This window comes from Aedes albopictus, chromosome 3 (assembly GCF_035046485.1).
Source record: "Aedes albopictus strain Foshan chromosome 3, AalbF5, whole genome shotgun sequence".
NCBI classification, from domain to species: Eukaryota; Metazoa; Arthropoda; class Insecta; order Diptera; family Culicidae; genus Aedes; species Aedes albopictus.
In genome coordinates, this window is record NC_085138.1 from 246,997,137 (window position 1) to 247,014,311 (window position 17,175).

At 37.5% G+C, this 17,175-nt stretch overlaps 1 protein-coding gene across 5 annotated transcripts in view; it reads left to right on the top strand.

Moving 5' to 3' along the window:
* The first annotated feature begins 689 nt into the window (after window positions 1-689).
* The window catches only part of LOC115264667 (A-kinase anchor protein 9-like), a 137,945-nt gene continuing 121,459 nt past the window's right edge, over window positions 690-17,175 (top strand). For all 5 annotated transcript variants that reach the window (XM_062859963.1, XM_029868627.2, XM_062859964.1 and 2 more), the window contains exon 1: window positions 690-950. In XM_062859963.1, the coding sequence (XP_062715947.1) occupies window positions 873-950 (78 nt within the window). In that variant the 5' untranslated portion in view covers window positions 690-872. The remainder of the gene's footprint in view (window positions 951-17,175) is intronic.

Consider the following 17,175-nt stretch of genomic DNA (forward strand, 5'->3'; position numbering starts at 1 on the left):
CGATGTTTGTTTTGGTCGCAGACAATGGAAACGTGCTGCGTGTAGCTTTGGCGCGCAACGACGTCGTCTGCTTTCTTGTTCCTGATTGGCTGCGCGCAACTGGAGTGGAGCTGCGCGTAACTGACCGGCGCGCAAATTGCGCAACGAAAGAAAAACTATACAAAATATTCGCAATAGAACTATTGAAAAACAATCGAATCAATTAGTCACTAATAAAGCTAAGATTAACTTATTGAACGAACTATATGGGCTTGATTTCTATTGTAAAAAGTAACAATAAATCTACTATGTGTTTTATTGCGAACAATAAAACCAGTCATATGTTAATAATATTTACCATGTAATGGATGGTGATTTTTTATCCGGGCAGCGCACTACGTCCGACGTTAGGTTTCACGTATGGATTTGGAGAAAAATCGATTGTCGCGTGTGGGGAAACTTCGTGTTTCAACCGCGACGACAATATCTGTACCTCATTGGGTTTCACCCGCGACGGATTCAAATCGTCGCGTTCGATAAGGGGGGAAATCGACAATATTTATTTTGGGAAAATCGAGACAAAAATGAACTTAAAAAAAAGTTTGTTTCAGTGTTTGTTTTTGTACTAAAAATAACGATGTTTTTACAAAGCACCATCCGCAAACCCCTCGGCACAGTGCACAACGTCAAAATCGCTCGGAAGCCCAAAACAAAACCAAACAAACGGAACGAACTGCGGGACGGATCGGTTTAGATTTTCTGTTGTGCTGCTTTTTGCTTCGAAATTAAAGTGTTAAATTTGCATGCTTGTTCGCTAAGTTGCGTAAATACGTGTTTTTCAAAAGTGCAAGAAAATGGTGTGATTATTTACTGGTGAAATTAACGGTGATAAAATGAATATTGGACGATTGAAGCTGAAGCCCAAGGGGAGCTCTGCTAGCAAAAGCAGCGGCCCCCTTCCGCCAGTTCAGGTACGAGTTGCATAGTTTTTTTATTTTGTTTAAATTTGTATTGCTGATGTTAAAGCCCAAATATTGAAATATTTTGTTTTACAACACATTACAAGTATTAATGCGCACGACATCGTAAGCCACGGCTTTTACATTGCAATAACTTACTATACTGAAATGAATGGCCCACTATTGAAAATTGATACATCTCGAAAGGGGCAAGGGGAGCGCTTCGGATGTAGAAAGTAGAACTCGCAATCTATTTTAAGACCTTCATCATTTGCTGTTGCTTTCGTGTTTGGGTTAGAGGAATATGTTGAGTACGGGCTTCGCTGTGAACTTCTACTTTCATTTGGTAAAGAACACTTGGAATTTAATAAGTAATTAATTTATGACTCTCACTTCATTATTGGATGTCGATTTGTGTGGTGGTGATGCATTGCATACGTACATAGGCGCCAACTTAGGGGGGGCAAGCATGGTTTTGTCCCCCCAATATTTGACGATTTTTATTGATTTTTCGATTTTCCCATACAAAAAATCCGAAAAACCAGGCTTTGCCCCCCCAATAATTTGACCAAGTTGGCGCGTCTGCATACGTAATGCAAAACTGTGCTAATGGTCACGCTTCGATAGGCACTTCACCGTTGCAACATCAATTTATTATTCGGTGCATTGAAGACGGTATCAGATATGTACTAACCGCAAAAAATCTTTCTTTGCGAGTTTCTAATTGATCGATAGCTTTTTATATCCACAAAAAACTTGTGGCATACCCACTTTTGCACTTTTTTGTTTGGTTTCTGGTTTTCATACACAGCGTTTTGTTCAATAGTAAATTCAAAAGTCCTCGAGACTAATCGCAATTAGCTCTTGAGAGATATCAATTATAGCGTACCTCCTTATTTTTTTATTATACTACTAGCTGACCCGGCAAACCTTGTATTGCCCATTTTAAATGTGTAATTTTTTTTTACAATTATCTTCCGAATTTAATATTGATTTTATTATGTTGTTTTTGAAATTCTTCGCATCTCTTGCATATTTTAGTAATGTCACAGTTTTTTTATGAATAAATTATGTAGTTGATTTTCCCAACTTTATCTACATCTAAACATAGCGACCCTGAAGTCTAACTTAACTGTGCAAAAATTGTGCCGATCGTGCTAATATTTCATCGAATACAAAGAGTATGCAAAGTCAGTTGTATATATAACAGAACGTCGTGTATGTATGGTCCACTGCACGAATTTATGCTGGCCTGCTTACTCTCACGCGAAATTTGACGTTTGAGCGGTGCCGACACCGCTCAAACGTCAAATTTCGCGTGAGAGTAAGCAGGCCAGAATAAATTCGTGCAGTGGACCATAATAGAGAATATAATATCAGAACATGCTTTTTACCTGAGAAATACACAGTTTTCGTTTGAATTATTCGAACAAATTTTATTTTTGGTTTCATTTTTGTTAAGAGAATTCCACCCTTTCATAACATTGTACAATTCCTGGAGAAATCCTTTGAGGAATCCCTGGATTCATGTAATTTCTGAACGATTTATTGTATCAATTTCTGCAAGAATTCCTGAGGTAATTTCTGCAGGAGTTCCTGGCGTAATTCCTGGTGGAATTCTTGAAAGTATATCTGTAGGAGTCCCAGAATCAAATCCTGAAGAAATGCCTGGAAAAATCCCTGGAGGAATGCCTGTGAAAAACCCTGGAGGAATGTCTGCAGGTATTCCCAAAAGAATTCGTGGAGGAGTTCCTAGAGCGATCCCTAGAGGATTCTCTAGAGAAGCTCCTGAAGGAATTCCTGGAGACATGTCTGTGCGGATTCCTGGAGGAATATCTAGAGAAATTTCTTGAGGAATCATCAGAGGAATTCCTGGAGAAATCTCTGAAAGAATCTTTAGAGGAATCCCTGAAGGAATTTCTGATAAATACCTGAACCAATTACTAAAGGAATTCCTGGAGAAAATGCTGGGGGGATTCCTGGAGGGATCCCTTGAACCAATTCGTGGAGAAATCTCTGGAGGAATAACTGGAGAAATTTCTGGAAAAATTCCTCAAGGAAACCTTGGAAGTATTCAGAAAAACTCGTAGTTAGAAGACACAGAATGTTGCTAATTGACAAATTGAGGGATGAATTTTTGAAAAAAAATCGCGTTCTGGTGGGATTCGAACCCACGACCCCGTATTCGATTGACCGGTGCTTTAACCAACTAAGCCACAGAACAGGTGATAATTCTGCGGAATAGAAAGCCAAACTGAACCCAAGCCCTCACCATGAATATTTACTTTTTCAAGAACCATCTCTCTTTCGGCTTAGATGTCAATCCACAACACAGCCTCGATTGTGCCCAACAACTACAAGTGAGAGCGTATTATTTTTATTTGAAGCCGAGACTTACTCTCGCACTCTGCATACCTAGCCACCAAGCAGTCTGTTTGCTGGTGTCTAATTCAGTATGCGTCGAGAGCTCGGCACGGTCGCACGCTCCACGACCAACTGCGCCGATGACGCAGGAATCCCTGGAAAAACTCATGGTGGAATTACTGAAGAAATTCTTGAAAGAATTTCAAAAAGGAATCCCTGGAGGATTTTCTGGATCAATTCCTGGATCAATTCTTGGGGTAATTCCTGGAGGTATTTCTCTAGAGAAGGTATTCCTGGAGAAGTCCCAGAATAAAATCCTGAAGGAATGCCTGGATGAGTCCCTGGTAGGTTTCCCAATACAAATCCCTGGAGGAACGCCTGGAGGAATTTCTAAAATAATTCCTGGAGGAATTCCTAAAAGAATTCGTGAAGGAATTCCAAGAGCAATCACTAGAGGAGCTCCTAAAGGAATTCCAGTAGACATACCTAAGAGAATTTTTGAGAAATCTCTAGAGAAAATCCTTTAGCTATCTTCTAATGAACTCCTGGAGGAATCTCTAGAGAAATCCCTAGAGGAATTTCTGGAGGATTTTCTTGAAGAATCACTGGAGAACTTTCATGAAGAATCCCTGGAGGAATTGTTAGACAAACCGTAAAAGAAATCCTGGAGAAGTTCCTGGATGAACCCCTGTTGGAATCTCTAGAGGAATTGCTGGAGGTATATCTAGAGAAATACCTGGAGGAATTTCTAGAGGAATCTTTGGCGAACTTTATAGAGAATTCCTGGACGAATCCCTGTAGGATTTTTTAGACGAATCCCTGAAGGAATTCACAGAGGAATCCTGGAACAACTCCTGAAGGAATTTCTGGAGGAATCCCAAAAAGAGTGCTTTGAGTATTTTTTTTTAAATAATTCCAAAAGTTGTTCTTGAAAAAATCACAGATGGAATTCCCGGGTGAATTTCTGAAGAGCCCCCATGAGGATTTCCTAAGGGAATCACAGGAGAGTTTTCTTTGCGAATTCTCGGAAGAATTTCTTTAGGAATTGCTGTATAAAAAAATCTGAAGAAATCCATGTCTGCAATTATTCCTAGACGAATAATTGAAGGAACAATTGGATGGACTCCTAAATGAAAACAGGATTGTTAGGTTAGTGTAAGACAAACCCAGTTAACATCCGAATGGCAGTTAAAGGCAATTCCCCCGAAGATTTTTCAGATGCGTTGATCAGGATTTCCTCAAATATTCTGATATGCATACTTTCAGATTCTGATGTTACAACATAGAGTCTTTCATAAGTCTTCCTTTGAGAAGTTAAGGATTCCCCAATGAATGTTTCGCTCATTCCTATGAAATCGTTTCCTCAGAAACCTGCCGGTTGGTGGCTCGCGTAATTCCCAATTGTCAATTTAGAGCGCTACGCCTAGGGACGAAGCTATCATTGCACCCCGTGGGTCAGAAACCTTGGCTTTTCCTCTGCGGCTATCGGGGCCCACCTGACCAGCCACCGCCGTGTTTGCCCCACCGTTGTCTATCGTTCACGCCTCCACGATTAGATCCTGGAATCAGTGTTGCATTTGAACTGAACGCGAGCCAAAAATGAACTGAACGCGTTCAATTTTTTGAACGTGAACGCAGTAAACATTGAACTTGCGTGTCAGAGCTTTTCACTGCTCAAGAACGCCCGTTCAGATCCCCATTCGGCTCAATGTTCCAATGCACTATGTCGTATTTGAAATACATATTATATAGAGCACTCGCGAAACTTATTATACAATTTCTCCAAAATTTCCACCTCCGAGCCGAGAACTCCACATGTACACGCGCCTACATCCGTTCGTCATAAATTTCTTCAATAGACCGTTCGTAGGCGCGTGTACATGTGGAGTTCTCGGCTCGGAGGTGGAAATTTTGGAGAAATTGTATAATAAGTTTCGCGAGTGCTCTATATAATATTTCAAATACGACACACTATTCAATCAATATGTAAAGCTAATGAATCGGTCCAGTCGTCCAGAGTTCCGTAGAAATAAACTTCATGGAACATGGTCCTTTACTGTACCACATAATACCATATTAGTAATACATACATACATTGCATTGTTGGGTTGGGAAGGAAGCGGATAGAATCGTCCGGGGTGACAGCGCCTCGGTCCTTATGACGCGTTTTTATGCGAAACAACGTGCAAAAGATTGGATGCGTCATCATCTCCTATATGCCTTCTCTCCTAGGACTTTGTGACGCATTTGTATACACTCTTTGTTGCACGGAAAAATGCGCCATACGAGCTAGGCCATTGTGGCATCGGGCATTAAGATTCTGCACCGAAATACGGGTTATCCACAATCCATGGTGACCGGACCGGTTCCCCCTCACAATAGAAGGTCAGATTCTGAATCCAATGAGCCCAAGATTGCTAGAATTGGCGAAAAAATGGCAGAAATATGACCATTTCAGTTTAGCGGGTACCAGGGTACCATGTTAGCATGGTGGCATTATACTGGTGCAGTTCTTGCTCATTGTTCAAGGTGCGTTCAATTTCGAGCTCGCTCGCGTTCCAAATTTTGAACTGAACAATGTTCAAATCGTTTTGATCGCAGCGTGCCGAATTTGAACATGAACGCAAATTGATCGCGTTCAAATGCAACACTGCGCTGGAATCCACCCAAAGGTATCAATAAACTGCTTGACCGTAAATACCTTGTAAAAAGTTGGGTTCCCGCCTCCGAAAGCTCCCCCTTCATTCGCGTTGAGACCCGGTTCCCAAAACAGGCCGTGAGTGCACACCCCGGAGGCTGCCGTCGGATTGAACCAGCAGCCTGGGGATTTGGCCGGTTTCCCTCTGAAACCGATCCGAGAAGTACTGGAGCCAAAAGTGAGGGTCTTATATGGTATTTAATTTTTTCTTTCATAGTTCACCCGTTAAAAAACGCCTTGGGATCCGGGAGTAGGAAGAGTCCTTTTGTGCCTATCCCGGCAGAAGCCGTTGGCCTGATCTGCAATTTGGGGCTTAGAGCCGTTCCCTTCTGGATTAGCGCGGCCGATACCGGAGATCAAAACTTGTAACAAACTTGGCAATCCAAATTTGACAATTGTTGAGGTGACTGGAGCACCGCACTCTAGATTGATTTTGTTGCTTTTGAGTTTTTACCTTTTCCCTCTGCTCATTTTTGTTTCGTTTGTATGGGAACCTCCAGTTCCAGAGACCGGAGAGGTCTCACACTAAGCTAAGAACCTTCTCCGGCCCCAAAAGTACCCACATACAAAATTTCACACCGTCAGACACCGGTCAGACAGACAGACAGAAATCCATTTATATATATCTATACTAGCTGTCCCGGCAAACTTTGTCTTGCCAAATTATGTTGGTTTGATAATTGTTTATGTCATTCCAGCACCGCACTCTAGATTGGTTTCGTTTCGATCATGTTGATTTTCTTCCCAGCTCATGAAAAATCAGCATTTTGTCTATTTTCTTACATTTTAGTTAATTTTCCTAACTTTTTTTTACATATAAACACAGCCACCATGAATACGAATCTAACCATGCAAGAGTCATCCTGATCGGTTCAGCCGTTCGTGAGTTTTGTTGCCTCAAAGGGACTTCAAACTTATTTTTATATATATCCAGGGTTCGTAATTTTCGTTTCAGCGATACGAAACATGGCTATTCTCACGGCGGTGGGAGAGCTTATTTTCACTATTTTGCTTGAGGAACACTTTTCCCCTCCAGCACTTCTTTCGAGAGTAGCGATTCATGATAACTGAAAATCGCTTCAACCTGCAGATAATTTCTTTTCGTTCTGTTAAATTTTCTCTCACCCAATTTTCACGAAAATCTTTTCAAAGCAGATTAACAAAAATTGTACCCGCGACTGGATTCGAACCTGGAACATTGCTAAAAACATACGCGACACGCGCACTCTATCCACACCACCACGCCAACCACACAGAGGGTGTAGAAAATATAATGCATAAAACCAATCATCGTCGGCGTCATATGAGTCAAGGAAAGACAACATAATCGGCCGGCAAAGGGCAAACGAAATTCTCGCACCTTTGGGAGTGAGTGAAAAAATGTTTTCGCTCTGCTATTTGTGCGGGAGATTTCTCAAGCCAGATTTTCGCTGAAAATTGGCGTGAGGGAGAATTCTATTTTCGTGAGAATGAGCGAAAATTCCGACCGCTGTATATATCTATATATATATAAATGAGTTTGACTTCCCTTTGAGGCAACAAAAGTCACGAACGGCTGAACCGATCAGAATGAATCTTGCATGGTTAGATTCGTATTCATGGGGGCTGTGTTTATAAGTAAAAAAAGTTACGAAAAACAACTTAAAAGAAGAGCAATTGTAAAATTACGGAAATTGTTATGAGGGGGGAAGAAATTCATAACGATCGCAATAAAACCAATCTAGAGTGCGTCGTTAAAATGACCCCACAACAGTTGTCAAACAATCACAACCAAAATGGCAGTACAACGTCTGCCGGAACAGCTAGTCTATATATATAAAAATGAGTTTGATGTCCCTTTGAGGCAACAAAACTCAAGAACGGGTGGATCGATCAACATGATTCTTGCACGGTTCGATTCGTATTCGTGTTGGCTGTGTTTATATGTACAAAAAAGTTACCAAAATCATCTAGAAAAATATGAAAATAGTCAAGTTACTGATTTTCTATGAGCTGGGAAGGAAATCAACATGATCGAAATAAAACCAATCTAGAGGGCGGTGCTGCAATGACCTTAACAGTTGTCAAACCATCACAAGTGGGCAAGACAAAGTTTGCCGGGTCTGCTAGTATAGATATAGATTGAAAATGTGATACCACAGACAAACAGACGTAACACTTCGAACATTTTTCGACTCACACCATAGTCACGGCAACATGTTCGCCCAATGCTGAAAGGACTGAGTTTGGCCGACCATCAGCTAGGTGGCGGTAGTGGGCAAACGTCAAACTCTAACAAAAACGATGCGAGCGCCACGGATGACCAGTTGGCCAACTATCAAATTTTTAAATAGACCGTTCATTGGCGTAGCTAGGGGGGGTTCCAGGGGTGCCTGGCACCCCCTAGAATGAATTTGGCACCCCCTAGAATTTTTCCTTGATAGTAGCTTAAAATTAAATCTTCACACGATAATTCCATCATTTAATTATGGCGCATTTGAATAAAACTAAAGCTACATACGAAATGACTTCATTAATTATCTTACGTATTAGCGTTTTAGACTTTTATTCTATAATTAAAACACTAAAAAATATGTGTTTGCTGATCTATTAGTTTAGGACCCTCCAAATAGGATTATCTTGAGGCGCTATATGAAATGTGTATCAGTTTTTCGTTTGAGGCAGTGGTCTGGGTGATTAATTTTAAACATTTACCCTAAGACTGCACCACACTCGCGCTGTATACGACGAGCATGGTTTTTGTATCAGCAATTTCATTGGGAATTTGTTCTGAAATTTCAACGGCAGCTCATCTGAATTTCCTTCCACCATTCCTTTTTTGGTATCTTTATAAACTTCTTTGGCATTTTCATGGTAATTTCATTTGTAGTTGTTTTTGATTTCATTGTATTTATAATTATAGCTTTTAAAAATTGCTTCGGCAATATGTCCATATTTTTTTTTATTTATTCGGAAATTTGTTAGGGAATTCCTTTGGCTTTCAGGTGTGGAAAATCATACAGTAATTCCTTTCAGATCTTCGGCAATTTCATTGGAAGCTTTTTCGGTAATTCCTTTTAAAATTCCCTAGGCAGTTAATTTTGAAGTTTCTTTAACAATTATTTTTGGAATTCCATGGGAATTCCTTTCACAATTTCTTTTGTATATTCTTTGGAGATTTTTTCGGCTATTTGTGAATTTCTTCGCCCATTTCTTTTGCAAATCCTCTGACAGTTCCTCTGGAAATTCAAAAATTCACAATTTACAACGGAATTGTGATTTCAAAAACAATAGCCGAAAAATTTGAAAATTGAGTTTCCGAATTAATTTGCAAAGAAATTCTCGAAGGGATTCTCAATTGTAAAACAAAAACGAAGAAATTCCCAAAGAAATTGCTGGATACATTTGGATGGATTTGACTTCTTAGGTAATTTTGATGGAAATTTATCCAGCATTCCTGAAGAAATTATGGAAGATTTTCGAAGTAAATGAGAGCTGAACCAATGTTAAATTAAATTGCCGAAATATATTCCAAAGGAAATATCGATGAAATTTCCGTGAAACTTTTCACAAGTATTAAAAACATTTTTGCTCAAAGGAATTCTCAGAAAATATGCCGAATAAATTTTGGAATAAATTTCCAAAGAATTGCTTGAGGAATTTTCAAAGGAATTACCGAACAATTTTCCAAATACCATGCCAGCAAAATTCTTAAAGAAATTGTTGGCAAAATCATCAAAAGAATTTCTGATGGAATTTTAGGATGAGTTCCAACAGGAATGGCAGAGGGAGCAAATTCTGAAGGGATGTTCGATATAATTCTGAAAGAATTGCCGAAAATGTTTTCAAAGAAATTCTTGAGGGTTATCTATAAAAAGTTTGCCGAAGTAATTTCCAACGCATTACCGAAAAAGTGACCAAAGCAGTAAGAGAGCCGTAGCGTGGTCCCATGGCACCCTTGGCAAGCGTTCAGGTTGGCACCCCACAACAATTAGACATTGTTAATTTGTCTGAATATGTAGTTTTCTTTTTATTCAAATTTTCTTCAAAAGTTATATTTTGGTGTTTCGAAAAAACATATTTCCTTCGATTTTGTTTTAATTTTCTTATAGTATTTTTCATTCGTGTAGTTTCTGTAGGAATTTCAATTGGAGGTAGCCAAAAAATATGCGAAATCTTTTTCTGTTATGCAAGTATAAGTACAAATACATCTTGCGTTTCAAGAATCTCACTAAGACCAGTTCAATAATTAGAAATAATATTCAGATTCATAATATAAATAAATTATGCATTATTTGGTACAGGTAATCTTACAGTATTTTTTTAAATTTTTGTTTGTTTTGTACTCAATTGAGTTTCACGGGTTTTCAGAAATCCTCAAACGAACTATTTTAAAAATTTTCGGCGATTAGTAAAATTGGTTTTACCTGACTTTTTCCATAAAAATTACCAAAGGTTTCTTCTGAAATTAAATCAAAATATTTCTCAGAAGATCTGGAAGAAAATTTTCAGTAATCATTGAACAAACCATAGACATGGAAGAATACCAGAAGAAATTCCTGAAGGAATCTCTACAGAGTTTTTTTTTCTCTGGAATAACTCCTGCTCGAATCATTGGATTAAATTATGCAAGAATCTCTAAAGCAATTTCAGCAAATATATTCAGAGGAATACTAAATGAAAATCCTGGAGAAATTTCAGCAATTTTCAATGGAATTCATAGAGCAACTCTTGCAGGAATTCGTTTAGTAGTTTATGAAGAAATGCCTGATGGAATGCCTGTTCGAATTTGTAAAGAACAACTGAAAGAATTTAAGAAAGAACACATGTAATTGAAAGAACTTTTAAAGGCATTACAAAAAAAGTTTCTTAAGTATTTTTTTGAGAATTAGAAAAAAAACCCAAAGAGGTTTTATGAGGAAATCCCTGGAGGAAGTTTCGAAGGAATCCATGGAAGGCTTTCATAAAAACCATTGAAGACATTTTGGATGGAATCAAAGGCAGATTTTCTAACGGAATATCTGGAGAAATTTCTGAATGAATTCCAAATTTACGATTTGCTGGAGGAGTTTATAAAAGGAAATTCACGAAGAAACCTTTTCTCGGCATTCTAGCAGAAATGTATGGAGCAATCCTTAGTAAGCATGAAACAATTTCGGAACGGAAGAGTTTCTAAGCGATGTGATAGATTTCTTGTTCTTAAAGAAATCTATAGATGACTTTCAGAAGAAAACTTTAGTGGAATTTATAAAGAAAGCCATAGAAGATTTTCTAGAAAAAATCCCTGGAAGAATTTCTAAAGGGATTCTTCGGATTTCTAACGGAATCTCTTCAAGGTTTTTCATAGGATTTTATGGCGGAATTACTGAGAAAATCTATTGAAGTGTTCCTAGGTACCTGATCCTTAAAGATACTTTAGCAGGTATCTCCAGAAGAATTCCAAAGAAAACTTTGGATATCTGAAGATGTTGTGGAAGATTATTCAATAAATTTTTTGGAAAGATTTCGGGACAAATCCTTTGACTAATTTCTGAATAAACTCCTGAATAACTGCCTGAAAGCCTCGCTGGAAAAATTTCTGATGGAATTTAGAAATTCCTTAGAGATATTTCAAGAAAAATTTGCAGAAGATTTTTTTTTGTTTTTTTTAGGATCCCTGAATGAGTTTCTGAGAATTTTTCTAGAGGAATTCTTGAAGAATTTTTCAAAGAAATCCCTAGAGAAAATTTCTGAAATATTTTTGAAAGATTTTCTGAAGGCAATCTAGCGAAACATTCTAAAGAAATACTTGGTAATACTGATGAAGTAATTTCTGGAATATAAAATTTTATTTATGGGAATGGAAATAAAAAAAAACTCAATGGTGGGAAAGTGTAAAATATGCAAATTGGTTAAATACACATAAATAAAAACAAAAAAAAAACTCAATGGTATTTTTTGGGGTGAAAATGACGTAAAAAATTCTGCTAGATTTGCAAGAGATTAAGCGCAAACAAACATTTACTGCAAATAACAGTTTTATGAACTAAAAGAGCATAGTCTGATTTTTCATTTGAAATTTTTTTAAATCCTGAAAAATATTCCATTAAGGGCAGACTTGTAACAATCCCAAAATGGCCACCACAATGGCCGACTTTGGCACCTACTCACGATTTCGAGGGCACAAATCTCTTCATAAACAAACCCAGCGCACCTGATCTTCTTATTTTAAGCTTGTTACGAGTGAGCAAGAACAGAATAATGTAATGCACTGTTGTGTGAAGCTTCTTTCTTGAGATTTGTGCGTTTGAAGTTCTGATGCACTGTTGATGCGGGATTTCAAGACGTTTGTCCTTAAATAAATGCGAAGAAAATCTTCGAACGTAACCTTAAGACCACACACGTTACCACAACTCTCTGTGTCAAGACCTTTCCCAGTGCGAATGTTTTGAAATTAACAGAAAGAAACTTTCAACTAAACTGTCGAAAGCTTATTGATTATGTTTTGCTCAATACAAAATACTCAAATAGCTTCTCAAAACAAAAAAAAAAGTATTTAAACTCCCATGTAACATAAAAATTCAAAATAATCTAGAGAGATCTGACTTTTTGAAGAATACGGGAGCACATAAAAACATATGATCATTGTCAAATATTGTTAATGATGAAATCTTTTCTCGGAGCCTCGTAGTCGTGCGGTTAGGGTCACCAAGCTTCTAATCGCATCATGCTATGGGGTGAGGGTTCGATTCCCGCTCCGGGTTATGAAACTTTTCGTGAGAATAGTTTCTTCTCCGTATCCACTGGTGCATGCTCCGTGTGTCCTTTGTCTAGTGTTAAGTTTCATTCAGTCTGTACAGCCTCTGGCTGAAAACGGTGTCCACGTTTTATTATTTATATACAATCAATATTAAATTCTAGAGTGTCTATAAAGCCTGTATCCGCAATAATCGGGACACAGAAATACAGTTATAAATCTGTAATAGACACATGAAAATTGCTCAAATTTAGCCTAATAACATATACAGATGTGTTCACTTCACCTGCAAAATTTCATGTGAATCGGTGCAGTACTTTTAGTTGTAGCAATGAAAGAGTAGAATATGCGCCATTGAATTTTGTACAGCCCCTAGTTTTACTTCTCAGCGCTGCAACGTTTGAATTTGGCAAGGAAAATGGCTGAAATTTTGAACTCAAACCTCTCAATCTACATCCGTTGCATAGGCAAAATTTCAAAAAAATCGATGCACTATCAACAATTTTATAGTCGAAACATGTTTTTGGACTGAACGTGATTTTGACCCCTCACACAGCAATTAGTCAGCACCCTTTATTGTTTCGATTGTACTATTGAAAGTACTATACCACTAACCATCAAATTTTGCAGACATAATATACACATAACCAACTACCTGTTGTGAAAATTTCATGAAAATTGGCAGAGAAATTCAAAAGTTATGAATAGGCAAACATCGCACATGAAAAACACGTTTTTTTTTACTAACACCCACCCCTATCAACACCAGTAGCTTTCAAACCAATTGATAAAAGTTGATGAAATTTTACAAGAAAGTGTCTCTAGCAGTATCATAACTGCTAACGAAATTTCATAATTATCATCACAGAACTTTGATCTGTAGAGTAAAATAACCATCTACTATGCGAATGAAAATTGGTCATGATTGTACAAAATTCTTATAACCACGTCTGTTTGTTTTTCATCCACTGTTAAAAGTAATGCGATTTTTATGAAATTTGGCACAAATAATAAACATAAACCAAAGAGTTCTCAGTCAATTATTTGATCAATTTAACCGATTCATTACAGAGTTACAGCCGTACTTCTGTGCCCCGATTATTGCGGATACAGGCTTTAATTTAACTTCTTTAAACTCCAGCAAATGTATCTTCATTTTCTTCAAAACCTCGGAATAACAGTTCATCTTCATCAGTGCTCCTCACTTCTGGGTCTTCTATTACGGGTCCTCTGAGCATCTCTTGACCGGTTTCCGTTCTCGTTGAACAACTAGACGCGGCCGGAAAATCGATTTTCTTCAAATGTGCAATGTTTCGTTCATACGTTGCTCCAGCATCCTGCTTCTCTATAGTAGCCCGATGACGTACACACTGAGATCAGCTCGGTATTTTTTCGATCTTTTTACTGAGTTCTCAACAGCAGATTTAACTCGGTACGCTCGGTTGTTTCTTTTACTGAAATTCTGTAAATGAGTTACCGAGCTCAGCTAATGAAATGTCAAGAGTTACTGATGCACGGTAAATATCGTTACTGGTGAACGGTAAATATGATTACCGAGTATACCGAGATATATCTGCTGTTGAGAACTCAGTAAAAAGTTGAAAAAAATACTGAACTCAGTGAAAAAATTACTGAGCTGGAACATCAGAATCTTAGTGTGTATGCGTTCCAACACCTTGTATTTCGCTTTACCGAATGTAGTCGCTAGTTTGTTTGATGGTAAAAGGTTCTGCATTAAAACAATATCGCCGCAACAGATGTCCGAATCTTGAGCATTTCTTCTTCTATCCTCCCTTTCTTTTCCTTTTTGCTTGTTCAATTTGTCTTGATCGCGATAATCCGATGACTCCGGAATAGTTTCGATATCGTCAATCGATGGTATCTTCGACCTAATCGTACGTCCATAGCATAGCACAATTCTGTAGGTGTTTTACCAGTGGTTGAATGAGGAGTTGTGTAATACATCAGGAGATAATCTTTCAAATCCTTTTTCCAATCACTTTTCAACGCACTACTAATCTGCAATCTTTTCAAAAGTGGCCGATTCTGTCTTTCGACAAGCCCATTCTCTTGTGGCCAGTACGGCGCTGAATGATTAAGATGAATACCATGCATTTTGCAGTATTCTTCAAACTCTTTTCCGATAAATTGCTTTGCACTATCTAGGGTGATCGTTCTAGGGTATCCCAACCGGGTGAATATCTTGTTGAGTCTGTTGACGGTTTCGCGTGAGCCGATCTTTGCCATTACTTCAACCTCCTTATATCCAAAATCCATCGATCCATGGTTTTGTAGGAAGTTCTCTTCGGTTCATTGGAAGTGGTTTGCTTGGTAGTCCCCCTGATAAAAAATATCATAAAAATACGATAAATGTTGTTGTTACAACACCATTTTTTAGAAAATTATTCACTATTAAACTTATTGTAATTTGCACAGCACACTCACCATCACCCCTATTGTTCTATACTATTCGGCGAATGGTAAATGGCACTTTTACAATAAAAAATGGTGGTCGTTATGTATCTTAACCATAAAATTTTGAGAAAATTTTCATACATTTTTTCTCGAAAAACAGGAGAATGTATTGTGTTTTAATGAGACATTTTTAGGGCAATTTTCAAAAGAAAACAATATATCCTAATGTTTTTTCATTGTTCTTACAATACAAATACAATTAATTGAATGGCGTTAAATGAATCGTTGGTACAATAAAAATACAATAATATTTGTTGTTATTTGTAAGCAGTTTTCGCTTTTGAAAATCCATGAAATTTATATTTCCCGCTAACATTTGTATCCAGCATTCACGAGCACTAATGGCCGCCAGAATGATGTGCACATTTTTTTTTATAAGAATCAAACATTCTGATGTCTGTCTGGTATGTATTGCTTGGCAACTGTTGATAAGATCATTCATCAATCACGCAGAAAAAAACATGGTAAAATCAAAAATATTCCAGGTAAACTCAAATAAATTGTCAATTTGTTCTGGCAACAAAAATAAAACTGTTTGGAGCAAATCGAACGTCACATTTGAAGCAAATTCAATCCATTTTTGAAACAAACATGTATCTTCTGACTGGTTATGTTAGCAACAAATGTAAAAATTGTTGTTTTTTTGTGGCAGGTCGGCCCTACGGAAATATTTGTTTTCCAATTAAATTTACAAAATTATTTCCTTCTCTAGGAAAATCCACTTCCCGCGTGGCACTTTCAATGCCAACATCATGTAGATAACATACGCTCCCGAAATCAATGGGATTTCGTGGAAACTTTTGGTGAAACTTGCCTTTTTTGCAAGAGGAAAACTTGTTTGGTGATGCAGCTGGAACTTGAGAGTTTTGCAAGGAGTTTTGTTTATGTTCTCGACGGCGGAACGGGGGGCTCTTCAATGGGTATTGGAGAAATCAATATGTAATTGAGTTTGTTTTAAAAATTAATATTTTAGTTTTAAATATTTTATCAGTTTACTGAATAAACATGAATATTTTTGTTTTAAACGAACGAAATTTGTCTCCGTGATCTTTTCAAATAACTGCCAAATAACATAAGTCAGACCTTAGATCATATGATCCATACCATAAATCGTTCACAATTCTTGTGGCCATTAGTACCTGTGAATGCTGGAGAAGATTGTTACCGAGAAATATAAATTCTATGGCTTATCAAAGGCGAAATCTGTTTACATAACAACAAATATTATTGCATGTTTATCTTAACATTGGTTCAGTTGACCCCATTAAACTAATTGTATTTGTATTGTTATCAACGGTAGTTTGCTATTTACTAGATTCCTTTATTTTTTTGGAAACCAATAGAAAAGTCATTGTTCCTCTTTTTCTGGTCGTTACGTCCTCACTTGGATAAAACCTGCTTTTCAGCTAGTTTTCTATTAGTACTTACTCAATTATTAATTGAGAGCTTCCTCTACCAACATGGTTTGACGTCTGTCCTCGCGTCTGTCAGTCGTTGCAGCTTTAGCAAATAGCATTTGATAACCGAAACATCTACTGTACTCAAATTTCAAACGAAAACTAAAAAAAATATGTCAAGTAATTTTGTGTTTGATTATGCAGAGTAGAATAATACGATCCAAGCAACAACAATATTTATTGTTATTTATTTGATACGAAATGTTTCTAAGTGTTATTGAGAAATAAACTCTTTTTAAATATAAAGGCCATGAGAACTGTGCACACACTAAGATCAGCTCGGTATTTTCCCCATCTTTTTACTGAATTCTCAACAGCAGATTTAGCTCGGTACGCTCGGTTATCCCTTTTGCTGAGTACTCTGTAAATGAGCGAACGAGCTCTGTAAAAGAACTGTCAAAAATTACAGATGAACGGTAAATATCTTTACTGGTGAACAGTAAATATTGATTACGGAGTGTACCGAGTTAAATCTGCTGTTGAAAACTCAGTAAAAAGATGAAAAAAATACTGAACTCAGCAAAAAAA